The 15,294-nt window shown below is 39.1% G+C and overlaps 1 protein-coding gene across 1 annotated transcript in view; it reads left to right on the forward strand.

The window, feature by feature from the left end:
• LOC128654350 (electroneutral sodium bicarbonate exchanger 1-like) overlaps positions 1-15,294 on the forward strand; it is a 150,036-nt gene that overhangs the window by 106,107 nt on the left and 28,635 nt on the right. The window contains exons 16-17 of the mRNA XM_053708231.1: positions 6,002-6,163; positions 14,183-14,434. Coding sequence (XP_053564206.1) covers positions 6,002-6,163; positions 14,183-14,434 — 414 coding nt within the window. The remainder of the gene's footprint in view (positions 1-6,001; positions 6,164-14,182; positions 14,435-15,294) is intronic.

The following is a 15,294-nucleotide window of genomic DNA, read 5'->3' on the forward strand; positions in this document are numbered from 1 at the left end:
CCTGTAAAATAAATCCTAACCTAAGTTACAATTACACCTAACACTACACTATAATTAAATTAATTACCTAAACTAACTACAATTAAATACAATTGAAAAAAATTATCTAAAGTACGAAAAAAACAAACACTAAATTACAGAAAATAATAAAATAATTACAAAGTTTTTAAAACTAATTACACCTAATCTAATCCCCATAATAAAATAAAAAAGCCCCCGAAAATAATAAAAAGCCCTACCCTATACTAAATTACAAATAGCCCTTAAAAGGGCCTTTTGCGGGGCATTGCCCCAAAGTAATCAGCTCTATTACCTGTAATAAAAAATACAATACCCCCCCTTAACATTAAAACCCACCAACCACACACCCAACCCTATTCTAAAACCCACCCAATCCCCCCTTAATAAAACCTAGCACTAACCCCTTGAAGATCACCCTACCTTGAGAAGTCTTCACCCAGCCGGGCAGAAGTCCTCAACGAAGCCGGGCGAAGTGGTCCTCCAGACAGGCAGAAGTCTACATCCAAGCCGGCCAGAAGAGGTCCTCCAGACAGGCAGAAGTCTTCATCCAGGCAGCATCTTCATCTTCATCCATCCAGCGCGGAGCGGGTCCATCTTCAAAACATCCGACGCGGAGCATCCTCTTCCAACGAAGTCCAACTGAAGAATGAAGGTTCCTTTAAATGACGTCAACCAAGATGGCGTCCCTTGAATTCCGATTGGCTGATAGAATTCTATCAGCCAATCGGAATTAAGGTAGAATAAAAGTCCTATTGGGGGGGGTTCATTTTAGGGTGTTAGGTGTAGACATAAAAAGTATTTCCCCATAGGAATCAATGGGGCTGCGTTAGGAGCTTTACGCTGCTTTTTTGCAGGTGCTAGTTTTTTTTCCAGCCAGCTCTACCCCATTGATTCCTATGGGGAAATCGTGCATGAGCACATTTTACCTGCTTACCGCTAACGTAAGCAGCGCTGGTATTGAGGTGAGATGTCGAGCTAAATTTTGCTCTACACTCACTTTTTTGTAGCTAACGCCGGGTTTCTAAAAACCCATAATACCAGCGTTACTGTAAGTGAGCGGTGAGGGAAAACTGCTTGTTAGCACCGCACAGCCTTACTGACAAAACTCGTAATCTAGGCAAAATAATTTACAACAGTAAACGTAAAGTGAACATACATCTTTAGTAATATAAGTTCCCTGAATAAAAATATTAAGTAGAAAAGTAAATGTCCTTTCCAAAAGAATTATAGAATCTTTGATCATTCTTTAACGGCCCAAAAGTGTAATTGTAAGTCAGAGTCTGCTGACAAGGTTTCTTCAGGTAGACTGGCAATACTGAAACATGGAATCCAATCCATGGGCATGACAGTCCAGTATTCAAACAGAGATACTATCCTGCAGAGGCAATAATGCTGGTAAAACACAAGGTTTAGATATTTGAAACCTTGCTCGACATCCGTAGGCAAAGGGAATCAGCTGACAGGCAAAGCTCTGCTACTTACACTGTAAAGCTAGCAGTAAAAAAACACCAGACAGAACAGATGTGCAGCCGGAGGGATTCCGGAACGCTAACACCTGACTGTGTCAGACCCCAGGCGATTAATTATGGTAAAAAAGAGCTGGTGACTAGAACCTTGAATTGCCTAAGTGGACCTCTGTAAATAACAACTTCTTTAGCGGTACACTCTGCAAAGTTCAGTGCCCCAGTATAGAACTCTCCTCTCTTAGAGTCATATTTGGTGTTGTTAGTGTGGTACGAAACAAGTATTCAGGGAGCCAATAACAGAATGCCTACAATAGTTTCACCAACTGGCTTCATCAGGGCTTGTAATTAGCATTTCACCACAGCTGCCTTAAGTAGGAAATTTTGTGTTAATCTCCTAGAAACACATCAGCCTCTAGTTATCAAGCCGTCAACCACAAATTTGCTGGAATTCCGCAGCGTATTTGTGGCGAGGCTGATTCGCTGTAGTTATCAAGCCCTACAGCCCGGCAAAAGTAGAATTTAGTGATGTAACATACGATCCGCCGGACTCAGTCCGACACAGATCGATGGTTACGTCACTCCAGATGTCCCGAATGCAAGTTTGGCACAATCTGACTACTTTTGCTAGTTATCAAAGAACAACCAGGTACGCTCGCCACTATTCCGGCCCAGTGTACCTAGTTTTCAATCCGCCGCCCTGGAGGCGACGGATCCCATAGGAATCAATGGGAGTCTGACAGCAGCGAGAGGTCATGTTCGCTGCTGCCCGATATCCCATTAATTTCTGTGGGAAGTGTCTGCACCGAACACCCTAACATGTAACCGAGTCTAAACACCCCTAATCTGCACCCCTACACCGCCGCCACCTACTTTATACTTATTAACCCCTAAACCGCCGCTCCCGGACCCCGCCGCAACTAAATAAAAATTTTAACCCCTAAACCGCCATTCCCGGACCCCGCCGCAACTATAATAAATATATGAACCCTTAAACCACCGCTCCCGGACCCTGCTGCCACCTACATTATACCTATTAACCCCTAATCTGCCGCCCCCTATACCGCTGCCACCTACATAAAGTTATTAACCCCTATCCTGCTGATCCCGGACCCCGCCGCAAATAAATTAATTGTTTAACCCCTAAACTGCTGCACCCGGAGCCCTCCGCCACCTACATTACATTTATTAACCCCTATCCTGCCCCCCTACACTGCCACCACCTACAGTACATTGATTAACCCCTAATCTACCCCCCCTACACCGCCGCCACCTGCAGTACATTGATAAACCCCTAATCTACCCCCCCTACATCGCCGCCACCTACAGTACATTGATTAACCCCTAATCTACCCCCCCTAGATCGCCACCAATATATTAAATGAATTAACCCCAAAACCTAAGTCTAACCCTAACCCTAACACCCCCCTAACTTAAATATTATTTAAATTAATCTAAATAAATATTCCTATGATTAAATAAATTAATCCTGTTTAAAACTAAATACTTACCTATAAAATAAACCCTAAGATAGCTACAATATAATTAATAATTACATTATAGCTATTTTAGGGTTTATTTTTATTTTACAGGCAACTTTGTATTTATTTTAACTAGGTACAATAGTTATTAAATATTTATTAACTATTTAATAACTTCCTTGTTAAAATAAATACAAAAATGCATGTAAAATAAATCCTAACCTAAGTTACAATTATACCTAACACTACACTATCATTAAATAAATTAAATTAATTAACTATAATTACCTAACATTAAATAAAATTAACTAAAAATAACTACAGTACAAAAAAACCCCTCTAAATTACAGAAAATAAAAAATTACAAGAAGTTTAAACTAATTACACCTAATCTAAGCCCCCTAATAAAATAAAAATGCCCCCCAAAATAATAAAATGCCCTACCCTAAACTAAATTACAAATAGCCCTTAAAAGGATCTTTTGCGGGGCATTGAACCCAAAGTAATCAGCTCTTTTACCAACCCTTAAAAGGGATTTTTGCGGGGCATTGCCCCAAAGTAATCAGCTCTTTTACCTGTAAAAAAAAGAAATACAATACCCCCCAACATTACAACCCACCACCCACACACCCCTACTCTAAAACCCACCCGATCCCCCCTTAAAAAAACCTAACACTACCCCCTTGAAGATCACCCTACCTTGAGCCGTCTTCACTCAGCCGGGCACCACTGGTCATCCAATGGGGCAGAAGAGGACATCCGGACCGGCAGAAGTCTTCTTCCTATCTGGGCAGAAGAGGACATCCGGACCGGCAGACATCTTCATCCAAGCGGCATCTTCTATCTTCATCCTTCCGGCAATGAGCGGCTCCATCTTGAAGACCTCCGGCGCGGAACATCCTTCTCGGCCGACGAATGGCTGGTCCTTTAAATGACGTCATCCAAGATGGCGTCCCTCTATTCCGATTGGCTGATAGGATTCTATCAGCCAATCAGAATTAAGGTAGGAAAAATCCGATTGGCTGATGTAATCAGCCAATCGGATTGAAGTTCAATCCAATTGGCTGATTGGATCAGCCAATAGAATTGACCTCGCATTCTATTGGCTGATCCAATCAGTCAATCGGATTGAACTTCAATCCGATTGGCTGATTACATCAGCCAATCGGATTTTTCCTACCTTAATTCCGATTGGCTGATAGAATCCTATCAGCCAATCGGAATTCAAGGGACGCAATCTTGGATGACGTCATTTAAAGGACCAGCCATTCGTCGGGTAGTCGTCGGTCGAGAAGGATGTTCCGCGCCGGAGGTCTTCAAGATGGAGCCGCTCATTGCCGGAAGGATGAAGATAGAAGATGCCGCTTGGATGAAGATGTCTGCCGGTCCGGATGGCCTCTTCTGCCCGGATAGGATGAAGACTTCTGCCGGTCCGGATGTCCTCTTCTGCCCCATCGGATGACCAGTGGTGCCCGGCTGGGTGAAGACGGCTCAAGGTAGGGTGATCTTCAATGGGGTAGTGTTAGTTTTTTTTAAGGGGGGATCAGGTGGGTTTTAGAGCTGGGGTGTGTGGGTGGTGGGTTGTAATGTTGGGGGGGATTGTATTTTTTTTTTTTTTACAAGTAAAAGAGCTGATTACTTTGGGGCAATGCCCCGCAAAAGGCCCTTTTAAGGGCTATTTGTAATTTAGTTTAGGGTAGGGAATTTTATTATTTTGGGAGGATTTTTTATTTTATTAGGGGGCTTAGATTAGGTGTAATTAGATTAAACTTCTTGTAATATTTTTTTATTTTTTGTAATTTAGTGTTTGTTTGTTTTTGTAATATAGTTTAGTTTATTTAATTGTATTTTATTTTATAGAATTGTAGTTAATTTATTTAATTAATTTATTGATAGTGTAGTGTTAGGTATATTTGTAACTTAGGTTAGGATTTATTTTACAGGTAAATTTGTAATTATTTTAACTAGGTAGCTATTAAATAGTTAATAACTATTTAATTGCTATTGTACCTAGTTAAAATAAATACAAAGTTGCCTGTAAAATAAATATAAATCCTAAAATAGCTACAATATAATTATTAGTTATATTGTAGCTATCCTATAGTTTATTTTATAGGTAAGTATTTATTTTTAAATAGGAATAATTTATTTAATTATAGTAATTTTATTTAGATTTAAGATAGGGGGGTGTTAGGGCTAGGGTTAGACTTAGGTTTAGGGGTTAATACATTTATTATAGTGGCGGTGATGTCCGGTCGGCAGATTAGGGGTTAATAATTGTAGTTAGGTGGCGGCAACATTGGGGGCGGCAGATTAGGGGTTAATAACTATAATGTAGGTGTCGGCGATGTTGGGGGCAGCAGATTAGGGGTTCATAAGTATAATGTAGGTGGCGGCGGTTTACAGAGCGGCAGATTAGGGGTTAATAATATTATGCAGGTGTCGGCGATGTCGGGGACAGCAGATTAGGGGTTAATAAGTGTAAGGTTAGGGGTGTTTAGACTCAGGGTTCATGTTAGGGTGTTAGGTGTAGACTTAGAAAGTGTTTTCCCATAGGAAACAATGGGGCTGCGTTAGGAGCTTAACGCTGCTTTTTTTGCAAGTGTTAGGGGTTTTTTCAGCTGATTCTGCCCTATTGTATCCTTTGGGGAAATCGTGCATGAGCACGTTTTGCCATCTTACCGCTACCATAAGCAACGCTGGTATTACAGGTAGAAGTGGCGCTAAATTTGCTAAACGCTCACTTTTCTGAGGCTAACGCAGCCATTCAGAAAACTTGTAATACCAGCGTTGTTTAAAGTGAGCGCAGGAAAAAAAAAGGAGCGTTAGCAACGCTAGTCTTTACCGACAAAACTTGTAATCTAGCCGTATGGTTTTCTTAAATTGCATGAAAAGCAGCCAAAATGAGTAAACTTTAAATTACAAAGTTGTTTACTATGTATAATTTAATATTTTACAGGGAATTACAATTTTGTAATGTCCCTTTAAGATATATGATATTTTCCACAAATTAATTTTTCATTTATTTTATTAAAGCCAACAAGAGATGATCGAGGCTGGTTTGTAAATCCAATAGGACCAAATCCCTGGTGGACGGTTTTCCCTACAATAATACCTGCTTTGTTATGCACTATCCTTATATTCATGGACCAGCAAATTACTGCCGTAATCATCAACAGAAAGGAACATAAGCTGAAGGTAAGGGAGGCTGAACAGTGCAAGGGATTAAAATTAAGAGAACATGGAACTGACCATATCATTGCTGTCCATTATGTAGCTCAGGCCTTTATGGGCCCCGCCAATGCTCCACAAGTTCTTCACGTTGTACAATGTTTATATTTGATTGATGGAGGAACTTGGCAGGATTTTCTGTAAGACTGTATAAAATGGTCATTTCCGTACTCCTTTAAAATCTGAAGTGAGAGTTGTACTTATATATAGATTCGCTTTAACTGGAAAACCACAGCTCAGAGGATGCTGTGATCATTTTTCACAAATCAAGGAAGCATTTCTACAAATACATACAAAATATTACATTTCAAATGCAATGCTGAGCATTTTGGATTCACTTTTGTTTTCCTTTACTTTACAGCTGTGCATTTGCAGAGTTTTTCAGTTTGTGTGCTGCAATATCAGCTGCAAGCAGCAATGAAAGCAGGAGCCTTATGAGAGAGGGGAATAGGTTTGTCATTCGTGAGAGAATAAGTCTCACAGGAAGAGAGTGTGGCTGGGAAAGTATCCAAGAGAAGAATAGATTATCTAATAAAATAGAAAGATGAGCTTAGAAAGGGAGCAGTCTGGCACTGGACACATTTTCAAAATCTGTACATTTTAAAATGACATTGTAGAGAATTCCTACTGCTCATTTGCCTGATCAATTCATACCTGTTTATTGATATATCCAACATCTAGCCAACCCTTAGGAATCAATATTGGCCAGTTTGGGAAACCATAGTTGAATGTTAAAGGATCAGTAAATACAAAAAGTTACATTTCAGTCTTCTCATTGAATGTTTTGAGTGGCCTATCACAGTGTGACAAACTATTTTCAAATTCAGAACCAACTCAATATATTTTTTGGCATCTAAACTCATGCAAGCTCAGTTCACATAACCAGCACTATTCACAACCTCGCTATATGTCGACAGCATATGCTGTCAGCATTTAACATTGCGCAAGCATTTCTGGTGAAATGCATGTGCAATATCACCCCTGCACACTCGCGGACAATCAGCTGCTTGCAGAGGGTGTCAATCATCCCGATTTGTATCGGATCAAGGTGATTGCAGTCCGCCACCTAAAAGGTGGCAGAGAAGTTAAGGAGCAGCTTCTTAACTTCCTTTCCAGGCGAGCCTGAAACGATGGGCGTAGAATGCCGCATCTGCTGCTTAATAAATCTACCCCTATGACTCACGTTAATTTGTAGAATCTCTTTTTTAATTGGGAATGGAATATATGTATATGACTTTACCTATATGGATACATGTTATAGCTCTTGACTTAAATTTCCCAAGGTTAAAATTAAATAAAAATTGTGAATAAACTGCAGAGGCAGGGGAACATATTTACATATGTTGTGAGATACATGTGACTCATTTGTGGTAAGAAACATCTAAACTGCTAAGCTCCATATTTCAAACTAAATTCTGTTTAACCCCTCAACAAGCTTTGCTACATAACTCAATTTGTGCAGCTACAGCAAGGGTTAATGAGTCCATAGCTACTACATGTACAGCTCTTTTCGAAATTGTATTGCAAGATCCTGGAAAATGAAGGTACCTTATTTCTCCGTTATTACAAAGAAGATTAGGTATTATCATCAGATGGCCAGTTTGTCAGCAGATACACTAAATAAGTATCATCAGATGGCTAGTTTGTGAGCAGATACACTAAATAAGTATCATCAGATGGCCAGTTTGTCAGCAGATACACTAAATAAGTATCAGATGGCTAGTTTGTCAGCAGATACACTAAATAAGTATCATCAGATGGTCAGTTTGTCAGCAGATACACTAAATAAGTATCATCAGATGGCTAGTTTGTCAGCAGATACACTAAATAAGTATCGTCAGATGGCTAGTTTGTCAGCAGGTACACTAAATAAGTATCATCAGATGGCTAGTTTGTCAGCAGATACACTAAATAAGTATCATCAGATGGCTATTTTGTCAGCAGATACACTAAATAAGTATCATCAGATGGCCATTTTGTCAGCAGATACACTAAATAAGTATAATCAGATGGCTAGTTTGTCAGCAGATACACAAAATAAGTATCATCATTTGGCTAATTTGTCAGCAGATACACTAAATAAGTATTATCAGATGGCTAGTTTGTCAGCAGATACATTAAATAAGTATCATCAGATGGTCAGTTTGTCAGCAGATACACTAAATAAGTATCATCATTTGGCTGGTTTGTCAGCAGGTACACTAAATAAGTATCATCAGATGGCTAATTTGTCAGCAGATACACTAAGTATCATCAGATGGCTAGTTTGTCAGCAGATACATTAAATAAGTATCATCAGATGGTCAGTTTGTCAGCAGATACACTAAATAAGTATCATCAGATGGCTAGTTTGTCAGCAGATACACTAAATAAGTATCATCAGATGGCTAGTTTGTCAGCAGATACACTAAATAAGTATCATCAGATGGCTAGTTTGTCAGCAGATACACTAAATAAGTATCATCAGATGGCCAGTTTGTCAGCAGATACACTAAATAAGTATCATCAGATGGCCAGTTTGTCAGCAGATACACTAAATAAGTATCATCAGATGGCTAGTTTGTCAGCAGATACACTAAATAAGTATCATCAGATGGCTAGTTTGTCAGCAGATACACAAAATAAATATCATCAGATGGCCAGTTTGTCAGCAGATACACTAAATAAGTATCATCAGATGGCCAGTTTGTCAGCAGATACACTAAATAAGTTTCATCAGATGGCTAGTTTGTCAGCAGATACACTAAATAAGTATCATCAGATGGCCAGTTTGTCAGCAGATACACTAAATAAGTATCATCAGATGGCCAGTTTGTCAGCAGATACACTAAATAAGTATCATCAGATGGTCAGTTTGTCAGCAGATACACTAAATAAGTATCATCAGATGGCCAGTTTGTCAGCAGATACACTAAATAAGTTTCGTCAGATGGCCAGTTTGTCAGCAGATACACTAAATAAGTATCATCAGATGGCCAGTTTGTCAGCAGATACACTAAATAAGTATCATCAGATGGCCAGTTTGTCAGCAGATACACTAAATAAGTATCATCAGATGGCCAGTTTGTCAGCAGATACACTAAATAAGTATCATCAAATGGCCAGTTTGTCAGCAGATACACTAAATAAGTATCATCAGATGGCTAGTTTGTCAGCAGATACACGAAATAAATATCATCAGATGGCCAGTTTGTCAGCAGATACACTAAAGAAGTATCATCAAATGGCTAGTTTGTCAGCAGATACACTAAATAAGTATCATCAGATGGCCAGTTTGTCAGCAGATACACTAAATAAGTATCATCAGATGGCCAGTTTGTCAGCAGATACACTAAATAAGTATCATCAGATGGCCAGTTTGTCAGCAGATACACTAAATAAGTATCATCAAATGTCTAGTTTGTCAGCAGATACACTAAATAAGTATCATCAGATGGCCAGTTTGTCAGCAGATACACTAAATAAGTATCATCAAATGGCTAGTTTGTCAGCAGATACACTAAATAAGTATCATCAGATGGCTAGTTTGTCAGCAGATACACTAAATAAGTATCATCAGATGGCTAGTTTGTCAGCAGATACACTAAATAAGTATCATCAGATGGCCAGTTTGTCAGCAGATACACTAAATAAGTATCATCAGATGGCCAGTTTGTCAGCAGATACACTAAATAAGTATCATCAGATGGCTAGTTTGTCAGCAGATACACTAAATAAGTATCATCAGATGGCTAGTTTGTCAGCAGATACACAAAGTAAATATCATCAGATGGCCAGTTTGTCAGCAGATACACTAAATAAGTATCATCAGATGGCTAGTTTGTCAGCAGATACACTAAATAAGTATCATCAGATGGCTAGTTTGTCAGCAGATACACTAAATAAGTATCATCAGATGGCTAGTTTGTCAGCAGATACACAAAGTAAATATCATCAGATGGCTAGTTTGTCAGCAGATACACTAAATAAGTATTATCAGATGGCTAGTTTGTCAGCAGATACACAAAATAAATATCATCAGATGGCCAGTTTGTCAGCAGATACACTAAATAAGTATCATCTGATGGCTAGTTTGTCAGCAGATACACTAAATAAGTATCATCAGATGGCTAGTTTGTCAGCAGATACACTAAATAAGTATCATCAGATGGTCAGTTTGTCAGCAGATACACTAAATAAGTATAATCAGATGGCCAGTTTGTCAGCAGATACACTAAATAAGTATCATCAAATGGCTAGTTTGTCAGCAGATACACTAAATAAGTATCATCAGATGGCCAGTTTGTCAGCAGATACACTAAATAAGTATCATCAAATGGCTAGTTTGTCAGCAGATACACTAAATAAGTATCATCAGATGGCCAGTTTGTCAGCAGATACACTAAATAAGTATCATCAGATGGCCAGTTTGTAAGAAGATACACTAAATAAGTATCAGATGGCTAGTTTGTCAGCAGATACACTAAATAATTATAATCAGATGGCCAGTTTGTCAGCAGATACACTAAATAAGTATCATCAGATGGCTAGTTTGTCAGCAGATACACTAAATAAGTATCATCAGATGGCTAGTTTGTCAGCAGATACACTAAATAAGTATCATCAGATGGTCAGTTTGTCAGCAGATACACTAAATAAGTATCATCAGATGGCTAGTTTGTCAGCAGATACACTAAATAAGTATAATCAGATGGCTAGTTTGTCAGCAAATACACTAAATAAGTATAATCAGATGGCTAGTTTGTCAGCAGATACACTAAATAAGTATAATCAGATGGCTAGTTTGTCAGCAGATACACTAAATATCATCAGATGGCCAGTTTGTCAGCAGATACACTAAATAAGTATCATCCTAGCACCGGCCCTGCAATTACTTTTATCTTTGTTTTTAGCTTGTTAAAATGAAGCATTTTAATACAGGGTTTTTTTTTTTTAAATGGTGTAAAAACTATATAATCATTCAAAAATCAAACACAGAAGTATTTAAATGTCTCTTCTGTGGAGCACAGAAAAAATAATGTAACTGTGCTTAAGATTAGTCCAGAAAAGCTTATTCCCTATTATGCCACTTCCCTCTATGGGGCCGATTTAACAAGGGCCGAATGGCCCCTGATCCCCCCTGTTTCTGCACGCTCGAAAGTAGTCCACCGCCTCTGAGGTGGCATACAGCAATCAACCCGATCGGATACGATCGGGTTGATTGACACCCCCTGCTAGCGAATCTGCAGGGGGCGACATTGCACAATCAGTTCACCAGAACTGCTTGTGCAATGTTAAATGCTGACATTGGTTCAGTTTCATAAAATAACTCATCATTGTGATATAAAAAATGGATTTGTATTGAAAGCCTTTTGCGAACTTACAAGTTTATATTATTTAAACTGGATTTCAGTTTACTGCACTCCGTATGGGAGGAGACAAGCAGGTCATGCTGGTGCTCGGTAGCAATTTGAGTAACTGCTGTTACTACTTCCTCAAGTGCTTCCTAGTGCATTTAAATGCTACACCATAGAGGTCATTCTCTTGTGTACCATCTTATATACATTATATACAGGGAATAACATTTTCTGGACTATTCTGAAGCACAATTACATTGTTTGGTCTGGGCTGCTCAGAAGAGACTTTCTGTGCCTAGGTCTATATTTTTGATGATATCAGATTCTCTGGGTCCATTTTCAGTAGCTCTATTTACATCCTGGCAAAAAAATAACTCACTTCTGCAGGAAATATCTAGATTCTAATCACTGAAGTCCAGTCTGGCCCAGCATTCCCTAAGCCAGAGAGACATTATGCTATGCTCATTATATTCTTGTTTAATAAGTAATGAATTGTTTGTAAATATCTGGAATGAATTAGTATCATGTTGCTCTAGCATGTTCACATAATATACCACCGTGTTATTGTCCATCTTGAGACTATTCCACAGTTGGACTTTGAGAAGCACTTTATTGCCAGGATTCCTGTCATTCATTCCAAAGAATTTTAGAATTCAGGGATGATGATCTGCCTTTAAATGTGGCGACGTTGAGCAGTAATTCTCGCTCGTATTACAAGTTGAAAGTAAATGTGATTGTTCAAACGCAATCACGTTTACTGCTCAATTTTTTAAAGCTTTCATTCTATCGGCTGATTTCGAGATTGAAAATGAAAATCAGCCATTAGGAATACAAGGGTACCCCTATTTAAAAGGATACCTTGCATTCAAAATTCAGTGTGCGGCTGGTGATCGCATGAAGAGGACGTCAGAGATGAAGATCTGAAGATGGAGCGCTGCAGGGATGAAGATGGAGTGGTGCAGGGATAAAGATGGAGCACCACGGGGATGAAGATGGAGCGCTGCTGCCTGGATTCATCTTTGGTGAGTACCATCGTCAGGTTTTAGTGTAAGGGGGGGTTTTTTGGATTTATTTTTTTTAAGATTAGTGTTTATATTTTATTTTTCCTGAGCAACAAAAAAGCTAAATGCCCTTTTAAGGACACTTTTTAGAGTATTTTTTTTTTAGATAGATTTTTTTTTGGGGGGTGGGGGGTTAATTGTAGAGGTTAGTAGTTTTTTTTCTCACAAAAAGAACTGACAGTTTAGGGCAATGCCCTACAAAAGGATATATATGTAGTTTATTTTAAAGGAAAGTAATGATAGTTTTTTATTTTGTTTTTTTGTTTTTTTTAAAGTAATGTTAATTTGTTTGTTTTTAAAGTAATGTTATTTTTTATTTTAAAGTAATTTTAGGTTAGGCTAGATAGTTTAGATGTTAGTGGGTTACTTTGCGATGATGGTTGTGGTGATTTAGGGGTTAATAGTATAGTGGGTTCCTTTGAGATGCAGGTTTTGGAGGTTTGGGGGTTAATAGTGTAGTGGGTTCCTTTGAGATGCAGGTTTTGGCGGTTTAGGGGTTAATAGTATAGTGGGTTACTTTGCGATGGACTATGTGGTGGTTTAGGGGTTATTAGAGTAGAGGGCTTATGGTGATTCGGCTTAACATGCCAGTATGACAAGTTGCACACATAGGGGCCCATTTATCAAAGGGCTTGCGGACCTGATCCGACACTGCGGATCAGGTCCGCAAGACCTCGCTAAATGCGGAGAGCAATACGCTCTCCACATTTAACATTGCACCAGCAGCTCACAAGAGCTGCTGGTGCAACGCCGCCCCCTGCTGACTCGCGGCCAATCGGCCACCAGCAGGGAGCTGTCAATCAACCCGATCGTATTCGATCGGGTTGATTTCCGGCGGTTCCTGTCCGCCTGCTCAGAGCAGGCGGACAGGGTTATGAAGCAGCGGTCTTTAGACCGCTGCTTCATAACTTGTGTTTCTGGCGAGTCTGAAGACTCGCCAGAAACACGGCCCTTCAAGCTCCATACGGAGCTTGATAAATGGGCCTGAAACTGTATATGCACATACATATGCATACATACACATATTTAGTCTAATTGGGAAAAGGTGAGAAGCTTGTCCAACGTGTTTCCTGCACGGAGGCACTTTGTCACATATTTAGACATGTATATGTACAGTATGTATATATACAATATAACCCTTTGCAGTCAAACATGTTGTCACGTACCATATACATTTTAACCCTTGTAACTTTTATAAAATATTTATAGGAATAATTTTGATTAGATAGCGTTTATATGAATGTAATTGTTATTTTGAACGTATTTATGTTGTTTTCAGCAATTTTTTTAAACGCACTACCCTTTAGAAGAGGGTTTTAGTCGCACCAACCCGACAAGCAAATAATATGATTGCGCTCTCTCAATCGAGTTTACTTTCAACTAGTAATACGTACGCTATTTCCAACGTGCACAAAAAGCCAAAATTCCTTGCACTTGTAATCTAGCCCTCTATATGAAATCATTGTCAAAAGCAGAAGAAATTGTTCGTTTTTGCTGTATAACCTGTCCTGCCCATTGCTCTGCATTAACTGAGTCTATGTGAATTTATTGGCCATCGTTTTTAATGTTTCTTCTTTTATCTTTCACAGAAAGGATGTGGCTATCATTTGGACCTGCTGATGGTGGGGCTAATGCTAGGAGTTTGCTCACTAATGGGACTTCCTTGGTTTGTTGCTGCCACAGTTCTGTCTATCACTCATGTAAATAGCCTCAAGCTAGAATCAGAATGTTCAGCTCCTGGAGAGCAACCTAAGTTTCTTGGTATCCGGGAGCAAAGAGTGACAGGGTTGATGATCTTTGTGCTTATGGGATGCTCTGTATTTATGACTGGAGTGCTAAAGGTATTTATCAAATCTGCAAACTGTGGCAAAACAACTAGTGCCTACAGAAAGAAATATTTTTTTTATTTATTTTAATTTATCATTTTTATTGAGGTGATACAATCAATACAATACATTATCATGCTGCAAAATGTACAGATGTTATAAATCAGCACAAGTATTGTAAAATAAGACATTCTGTAAGAGTTGTTACAGGATGGTATAATATACTAGAGCATAAGAATGCCTCAAAATATACAGGTCTGTAAGAAGAGATAAGCAAACCATTCGGCACCTCATTTTTTAATTATTCAAACAATATAAATAGTCATATATATCGCCTTCAAATATGAGTAAGCAACTTGTGAAGTGTTATCTCCAAGTAGTGAGCAAGGGGTCTCTCATGGACCCCTAGAGCATTAACTTTGACTGAGGAGGGATAGAGAAAAGAAATAAATGTAGGATTTTTGAAGGATGCATTTTTCTATGCTTCTCCAGTAAGCAATATCTGGGGGGGGGGGGAGTGAGGCTAGCAGACGCATACTATGGGAGCTAAAATAACTATATATTGATGCCCTGTTTTTACAGCGAGCCTGAAACGCAAGTTATGGTGCAGCGGTCTATAACTTGTCCGCCTGCTCTGAGGCGGCAGACAGAAATCAACCCGATCGAATACCATCGGGTTCAATGACACCCTTTGCTAGTGGCTGATTGACCACAAATCTGCAGGGGGCGGTATTACACCAGCAGTTAACCAGGACTGCTGGTGCAATGATAAATGCTGAGAGCGTATGCTGTCGGCATTTATCGATGTGCGGTGGACATGATCCGCAATATCGGATCATGTCCGCTCGCTCTATAATAAATAGGCCCCATAGTGT

Source organism: Bombina bombina, chromosome 3, assembly GCF_027579735.1.
Source record: "Bombina bombina isolate aBomBom1 chromosome 3, aBomBom1.pri, whole genome shotgun sequence".
Classification (NCBI taxonomy): domain Eukaryota; kingdom Metazoa; phylum Chordata; class Amphibia; order Anura; family Bombinatoridae; genus Bombina; species Bombina bombina.